Here is an 8846-nt window from a genome sequence, read left to right as displayed (position 1 = left end):
AAAATGCGAAACTGTCAACACTTTTTTCTAGTAATATAATACTGCACTATTTAAAAAAAAAAAAACATAATGTGAAATATTTTAAAATAATACTTATACTATAGATAGCTTAAAATGAATTAACTTGCTTGCAGTAATCAAGTTACTGTACGGAGATTTCTGATCGGCGGCCATGGGTGTCGCCGCCGTCGCGCGCCTGACGAAAATCCTGATGTCATGAGTGGTAGAGAATGGCGTGTCGTTGTTTACTGAATTTTGTTTCCGAGCACAGCTGATCTGCCCTGCACTAGCCCTGCAATTATGCTAAGCTGAGCCAGGGGCATCCCGTAGCACGATGCCGTGGTTCCCGTGCTCCGACGGCCTCAAGAAACGGACCTGTCGGTACCTCCTACAGCATTACGGAGGCCAGTTTCTCCAAGAGAAGCTCAGCCTGGACCAACTGTCCGTGGACCTCTACAATGGCAAGGGCCGAATTACAGACGTCTACCTCGATGTCAAGGTGATTACTGGGCTCATGGGGCTTGTCACGTTTTCTTTGCGCGTCGTTGCTGTGTGCCGAGCAGACGACGGTCAATTGGTCCGCCCCGAAGCGCGCACGCATTCTGCTTAACTCTCCCAAGAGTGACCGTGTGTGTCGTCCACTTTTGCTTTGTGCTCACAAAAGACCCCCCCTCTCTGGACTTTGGCATGCGCTCAAACATTGTTGCGAGCCTTTCTCAACCCACGGGTCCTTCCTCCGCTTCGCGTCAGCCCGTCTACGGGCTTACACATGGGTCAAAAAGTAACTCACTCGGGGGAATCGTAAAACAAAAGCGATTGCCAAATCATCCGCCCTAAACTCGGCCGCGCTTTGGTTGGTCGATACACCCGTCTGTCGAGGGCCTCTCGTTGCCTTGTGTTTTTTTGTTCCAACGTTCGATTCGGTGAGCAGCCTAACTTTGTTTGCAGTGGGGCGACGAATTTTTCGGTCTGCTCTAAAGATACGGGCCCCCGTTCTGAAAGTGTCGTTCCCGTAGCCGTAGCAACAACAGCGAACGCACTGCATTGCGCTCGGAGAGCGTTTATAGCTGTCAGCTGGTGTAACTGCGTCGCCACGTGAAGTTGGCGGAAAAGAAAACATTGCTGTTTGACGCGTTGTTGTTACGCGCGCAGTAGTTCGAGGCTGGACGTGCCCGTTCACGTTTCTGCCCGTTCCTCTGTTTCGCCGCGTGACACTTTGAAACACTGACATTTGGCATTAGTTCAAGGCTAGTAAGCGTTTTCGTATCTTATCTCGTGCGTATTTTTATTTTAGTAGCTCTATCGCGAGTCCGCGACGCATCCTTCCTTTTGCGCTTCTTGGCATAGATAGAGGTGTGACCGCAGATTCGCTGTTAACTTGACTGCTTTGTTTGCACCCGCCCAATCTTGTTGAGCTAAGATGTTCTGGTTCTTGCTTATTGCTCGGTGTTCGATCGGGATAAGAAAAAAATTTTTTTTTTCGAAATTATCTCCGTGGTTTCTTTTTACGGCGCACGCATTTCTTTACTTTGCAAGGGTAGCGCAGTTGTTCAGCGCCGTGATGTATTCGTCCATGTTTGCTTTGTGCTGCTCACGCCTCGTTGAGAATGGCTCAGGTGGCTAATAAAACATGCTTGTAACTAACTTGCATGACCCTGTCTTTTTGTTGGTTTACAATAGTGAAATTATTTTCTATCGGTGGGCATCCTGTGACATCCTGTCGCACTTTGTAAACAACGAGGCACGCTCTTAGCAAGTTTCACTGAGAGGTTATGGCGGATGTTCAACTGGTCGCGCACACAAAATTATCTTATCAGGTGGCATCTGTTTCTGTCTAGTGTTGTTTGTACTGAAACGAAATGTGTGCCAGCACTGCCATGTACTTCCTGTTATCCACTTTAGAATGGAGTCTGTGCTGCTTAATTATCCCCTTGGATTTCCCTGCTTACATTTTTAGCTTCAAATTCATTGTTCAGGATTCTCTCTGACCTTCATACTTTTTTCCTGGCTGAGGGGGTTGACCTTCTTTTCCTAGAATCCTTGAGCTGGCTTTATGCCTAGGCAGCAGCACACCTGCCTCCCCTTTTTTGCTGCAAATCAGTCAAGAGGGGACAGGTGATTTTAATGCACCATGGCATTCAGGTGTTGTGGGCTTCACAGGATTCTGAAAAAAGTTGGGGTCTTTGTACTGGGGGTTGGAGGAGATTAGCTGTGTGTAGAGGGGGTGTGGTGGTTTGTCTGCTGCAACCTGCTCCTTCTCTCCCCTTCCTTTGTGTGGCTGGAAACTGGTTAGTTGGAAAGTGCCTGGAATGGCAGCAAAGGGAGGGAAGGGTTGCTGGGCTGGGTGCTGGAGGCATGTCTTTGTACTCCAAAGGTAAGAGGGAAGTTCATTGTACCAGGGAGGCTAGAGGAGGAATACCTCTAAGAAGGAAGGCAAGTGGGGAGTGGCCATCTCTGCTTGCAGAGTTCAAAGCCTTTTTTTCTGGGAATACTAACCTGCATGGGCATGGAACTGAGAGTTCTTGGGGTAATTCCACCCCTGCTGTCAGCCTGAGTTGTATATGAGAGGAAGTTGTAAAGGAGGGAAAGGGAGGGAGGGAAAGGAAAGTTGATTTGTGTCTTCAATGTTCATTGTTCACATGAGGTGAAAAGTTTTGGACTCAAGTATTTCATTTTGTCCTGCCATAGTTGCTGGTTGAGAACCTACTATGTTCTTGTTTTTCACTAAAAGAAATTAGAAATAATAGTGTCAAATGAAAATAATTGCAACCATTAGTTAGCAGCATTGATTTTCAATGCTCTCAAGAGAATATGTACCATCACTGTCAAATGAGACAACACAATAACTGAAACAAGACCACAATGCAGAAATATCAGTGGCATTTCCACACTGCATTCTTTGTGCCATCAGAGTGAAAATTTACTGCACTGGTATCCATTCTCTCTCAGCTGAAATTGTCTTGTTTTGCTGTTCCCATTTCATTTGTCTTATTTGTGCTTTATCTGACACCGACAGTAAACTGAGCTCATAACTTTTTTTTTTATTTTTAGGAAAAGGAAACCCAACAGTAGGCTGTCTGTGTTGCTGTTGGCTATTCTTTGTCTTGAGAGCAATGATGAATATCAACAAGGGTGGATATAATGGGTCATTTGTGAGGGGGTTGGGGGGTCTCATTTAGATCATTTATATATCTTGAACTGCTCAAAGCACCAAGCACAGTTAGGGCAGTGCATTTTGGGATAAGAGCACATGCTGACACAAACAGTGTATTTGATAATTTGCATGTGCATTTTTCGTCCCTGCCTGTTCTTTATCAGGCTCAAACACCCAGTCCTAGGGTCCTTCATTGCACTAATATCTGCACACATTTCTTTTGACAGAGGTGTAGGGTGAATTGCTCAGAAATAAAATGCTTCTATTTCACGAAGTCTTTAGGCCTCTCTCTCTCTCTCCCTCTTTTAGTGTAGTTTGGGCAAGCTTTTTTTTTTTTTAACTTAATTGTGTGTGCAATGTAAGAAGAGCATGTTTTCATGATTACTTGTTTTGCACCTTATGGAACTTCCTCGTTATGCCAGAAGGGCTCCCAGCAGACTGAATAATTTGTCGTGCAGCATTCAGTATTGAAAAACTAAAGAAAGAGAAGCACTATAAAAGTCTATTGAGTTGCTATAGGGTGCTGACATTTGCACAGGAGGGATACGGAGGTGATGAGGAAGCAGTTGACGACTATCATTCTAAAACCATTATTATTTTTTTTCACATGATGTGAATTGTGAAAAACAGAATCGATATTTCGTTGTGTGTTTTGAGTTTTGTTCATTGGAGTGAGTAATGAATATGAAGCGCAGATGTATAGTATGAGAGTTTTGTTAAACTTGAGAAGGATTTTCTTTTTTTTTTTTCTTTCATCTTCTGGAATTTTTTTAACAGTCTGAAACCTTCAAGTGAAGGTTCGGGCTGATGTGTAACTTCTGCTACAAGTACTATTATGCCACGGCCATAGGAATTGATGTCTAGGTATATGCTTGCTAACCACAGTTGCTGTAAGCCCTTGTACTTATCACACTTCTGCATTCATGTTTCTCTGCATCGTTTTGCATTTTGGAACTACTGTATCCTGATGCACTTTATCTAAAATCAGTGGTGGAGATCTAAGATGCTTGAAATCAAATCTTGGTGCATTATGAATGCATGGTGTGCTTCCTTCCTTACTTTAGGAGAGAATATATGGGAAAGTCTTTTTTGCCTAAAAGCTGCATCATTAGTTTGGCTTGGTCAAAGTATATTTGTAAGTACTGAATGTTGAAGACCAACAGCAAGGCAGATGACAATACTACAGACATATATTATGTTGAGGCATGCAAAAGGAAAGAAAAATAAAGAGCCTCTGCTCGTGCGGCAAAGTATTGCGGGCTAAAACAGTAGACATTCAGCCGTAGTAGTGCAGTGGTTAGGGCGCTCGACTGCTGTATCCAAGGATGCAGGATCGAATCCCGGCTGCGGCGGCCGCTTTTCAATGGAAGTGGGAAGAAAGGTGCCTGTGTGCTGTGTGAGGCAGTGCACGTTAAAGAACCCCAGTTGGTCGAAATTTCCGAAGCCCTCCTGCGGCATCTCTCATATCCTGAGTTGATTTGGGACGTATTAAGCTTCTCTTACCGTATTCATTGGACCCATACCTGAAGGCTGTTCCTGGATCCATGTACAAGTGTAATTGAGAAAGTAGGGAATAATGCATACGAAAACATTTACATATAGTATTTCATGCAGATTACAAAAACACTTACAAGATAGTATTCCCGATATTGCTATGGTGCAATTGTAGTATCAGTGTCATAACACGAATTGAACATTGGTTTCTCAGTATCTGCAGGACAGTTATGCATAATAATGGTTGACTGACTGCTTCTGAGAGTTTGTACTGCCCTACTTGTGCCGAGCCTCTATATGTGCACTTTGCAACTTTTGACACAGGGCCTCAATGACTTGGCTGACAAGTACAACTTGCCCATCCACTTTGTTGAGGGCTACATCTCGACTCTGGAGGTGGCCATTCCCTGGACCAAGCCCTTCATGGAGAACAGTGTCATTGAGGCTGACGGCCTATCACTCACTGTGCAGCCCAAGGAGAGGATTGACGATAGTATGTTGCCCTGCTGCCACCTTGCGTTCTGGTGTTACTTGGAACTGGCTGACATTTTTTTGTGTCCCTGAAAGTTTACATCATAGGGCAAACTCTCGGGCTAGTGGGTATTGGATTATTATTTTTTTCTGCACAACGTAGCAACATGTAGAAACATTATGACACATGAGTGCCAATTTTCTTTCTTTCTTTCTTTCTTTGTTCTTTCCCTCTCTCTTTCCTTCTTTCTCTCTCTCTTTCTTTCTTTCTTTCTTCCCTTCTGTAGCGGGATGAGTGGTTGTGGTTAGTCATGCCTAGATCATGACTGGAATAAAGAAAAGTATGAAGACAGAAATAAATGAATAAAGACAGTTTCAACATTGCAAGCTGCTGTTGCAGAATGTCTATTTACACAGGCGTAGTAATCGTTGGCAAGTTTTTTTTGTGTGTGACTCGGTGGTGTTGTGTTTTTTCTCTCTGGGAGTGGGCAGTGCTCTCACTGTTGTGCCCTGCGTTGTTGCGTCTCCCTGTGCAGTGTCCATGTTTGAGCCCATGTGGGGGAGCATGATGTCCAGCATGCAAATGGCTGAGGAGTACCTGAAGAAAGACCCCCTGGATGCCGAGAAAGAGGCCTATGCTGCTAGCAGCGGAACCATCAACCCAAGTTACGAACATTTTGCCCAGTCCATCGAGACCGGTTAGTAAAAGCAAGCCGCGCATTTTTCTGCTGACTGAGTGTTTTGAAGTGTTTTCGTGGGCTTTGAACGGAACCACGAGGACAGCACCATCCAATTCAGTCCTTGTTTCCTTTGTGTCTGTTCACCAATAAAACTGTTATTGAGGCAGTCCGAGGCTGAGAACACTGCCTAAGTTTATTCAATGTATTAAGGGCATGGAGGTGGAAATTTCTGTGTAAGCAGTAATCTCCAATTACTCTAATCTGAGTGAAGATAATGTAAATGTCGCTCCGAAAGTGGGTCTACTGATGGTGTAATGTTGAAGGGTGTCGTTTTGCAGGCCCGTCTTTTTCGTTGAGGCAGCATTTAAGGTTCTCTAATTTCTCAGGAAGTGGGTGTAATCTTTTGTGCCCTTTTCTGTGCTTGAGCCTCTTGTGACCATTTGCATCAATATCGGTCCGAAAGAATCTGGTGTTTGACCTACTCCTGAGATCTGTATCATGCCAGTGCTGCAAGAGTCATCCTAGAATTATGGGCCTGCAAAGAGAATGGGGCTGTTTTTCCTTTTTTGCTTTTATGAGGATCAATGGAATACTACTGATAGTGGTATTGTACATGTGTGCCACTTCACCGCACAGCACATGCCGTGGAGTAACCACACTCAAGAGTACACGAATTTCGCTGTTTTTAACTCGAGTGTGGCACACCGTGAAGCCTATAATACGCTAAGATAAGATGAGGAGAGACTCTAACACCATGGTTTCTAAAAATTGCCTGGAGGGAAAAGAAAGAGACGCTGCAATAGTTTACCCACTGTTATTGGTAGGCCTTCCGTTTCTCAGCAGCAATATTGGGAAGTGGACACTTCATACTTGGCTTGGATATTGTTGGGTAGAAAACGTGGCTTCAGTTGTAAAAAAATGGTTTTTTTCCAGGGCGTACCCCCTAGCAACGCTGTGATGGTTTCCATTCCAGCCTGACACTGAACATTCACTTGCAATAAATTCGTTGAAAAAGTAACGTTTGGTGCTAGAAGGATTAAACGTGCCCGCAGAGGGAGAACATCTTGGCACAGCTTCAACTTCGCCGCAGAATCTCTGCCTCTGGCCTAACAGTAGCGAAGGCAAATACTGCTTTCCAGTATTCCTCGCTGCGGGTGAAGTACTCCGTAAGAAATTCGGATATGCAGTGGGGACCCTTTCACCTCCGAGAATGTTTGAGGAGCTCTTTCTCTCTCTCATACAGCTGGTGCCTATTAATGCCCTTGTGTATAGGTGTGATGAGTGGGTCCAAGAGTAAGGCTGTCATTTCAGTCTTGGGGATCAACAGCATGTTGCATTAGTATTTTTTCACTCTTGGCTCTGCACGCTGTGGGAGGCATAGAAAATCCAAGCTCGGATGAAAAACATTAAAGACTACCTGTGGCTTTAGAAGTATACACAGTGTATGTTTGTGGTTGCATCTGATGTGCACTCCATCCCTGCATATGCAGGGATGGAATTCTTCCATATTATCTAGGTGAGCTTTGGTGAAAAGGAAGATGAAGAAGAGGAAGAAGTAGTAAGTGGGGAAATAAATTGGAAAATAGACTCGACAGAATGTACGAGCTTCTGCAGGGGCTCCCGTAGGAAGAAGGAAAGTAGATGAAATACATGATAATTTACCATCAGTGACAAGTGGTCTTGCTCGGAATGCATTTCTGCAGCAGTGGCAGAAATGCAGTACTATCAGCCTGTTTTGTTTTGAGGTGCAAACGGAAGCCTTACTTGGCTCATGGTAAAAATCTCGCATGGGTGAGGTCCGTCCTCAAGATGTGTCCGCGGGATATCGATAAGTTTCTGTCTAACCTTTAAAAAATATAGTCATAGACAGTGCTGGTTAAAGACATTTGGTGAAGATGATGAGGATAGTGATATTGCTGATAATAGTGAGAATTGATGATGACACTGGCAGGGGTGATGATAGATTTGCTGCACGTAAAGTGACCGAAGTGCTCCTCTGAATTTTTAACGCTGTGACTAGTGTGCGGTGGTCTCAAGCTGCCTGTGTGCTGGTGACAAACCTAAAGGTAACTAAAAGGCAACTATTTCTCCCTCCTGCCTTCCCCCGTTACCTTGCTTCCGCAGTGCTGAGCAGGATCAAGGTGAAGCTGACCAATGTCGTCGTCAGAGTGGAACATATGCTTGGACCCGGTTCGAAGCATGGTGTCGCACTAGAACTGCGTCTCGCATCGTGAGTGCTTCTTTTATAACTTCTATTTTGTAGTTTTATATTTATATTTTTACTTTTTTCTAGCAGTAAAAACTTTCTTGTGGCGGTACCTTTTGTCCAAATAAGGTCAGGCACTGATTCATAGATATGATTGAAATGAATTGCCAGGCTTTGTCAGATGAAGCCTTTGTCGCATCATGCTTGTGCTGCGCCTTTCTTGTTATACATAAATAAAACATAATAATAGTAATATCGATGGTAATTGGCAATAGTAACAGTTTTAAACAATAGTAATTCTCTAGAATAGAAATTCTGTAGAAAAGCACGGCATGTCGCAGCCACCAGAAAGCCACCACATTCTGATTACCGCCACCGCCCCAACAGATAGTGCACAAGCAATATAAAGTATGTTGTCTCGATGTGAGTGGTCTACGTCTTGCGTGCACATCGAGGTTACCTTGTTGATGAATTGTGTCTTTGTAGGCAAAGAACAGCATTCACGACTGTGCATGAATGAATGCCCTTTCATCATAACCTTAATTAACTAAATGTGGTGCTTAAGCATCCTCCTGCCAAATTTTCTGCGTAGCAGACAACTTTTCGCTCACTCTCTAGAGCGTACAGCATCGTGCAAAAAATGTGAATTGTTCAGAGTGCGTTGGGGGGGCAGTTGCTCTTCTTCTTTCTGCAAACAAAAGTTTACATGGAGGGCAGAAAAAATTGTTGTCAAAACAGCTTGAGGAGCCCTGACCCCCTATCACACTGGGCAGCAGAGGAGCATGTGGCTAAGGGAAAAAAACAGTATAATAGGACAAGAACATACATAACTGATGGCACA

At 44.1% G+C, this 8846-nt stretch overlaps 1 protein-coding gene across 2 annotated transcripts in view; it reads left to right on the top strand.

The window, feature by feature from the left end:
• Positions 1-192: 192 nt before the first annotated feature.
• Atg2 (Autophagy-related 2) overlaps positions 193-8846 on the top strand; it is an 83584-nt gene continuing 74930 nt past the window's right edge. For both annotated transcript variants that reach the window (XM_084582358.1, XM_084582357.1), the window contains exons 1-4: positions 193-499; positions 4973-5141; positions 5656-5817; positions 7924-8029. In XM_084582358.1, coding sequence (XP_084438484.1) covers positions 335-499; positions 4973-5141; positions 5656-5817; positions 7924-8029 — 602 coding nt within the window. In that variant the 5' untranslated portion in view covers positions 193-334. The remainder of the gene's footprint in view (positions 500-4972; positions 5142-5655; positions 5818-7923; positions 8030-8846) is intronic.

This window comes from Amblyomma maculatum, chromosome 10 (genome assembly GCF_055883805.1).
Source record: "Amblyomma maculatum isolate TAMU_Amacu chromosome 10, ASM5588380v1, whole genome shotgun sequence".
Taxonomy (NCBI): Eukaryota; Metazoa; Arthropoda; class Arachnida; order Ixodida; family Ixodidae; genus Amblyomma; species Amblyomma maculatum.
Note: the sequence above shows the minus strand (reverse complement) of the source record. Positions and strands in the feature narration are given on the sequence as shown.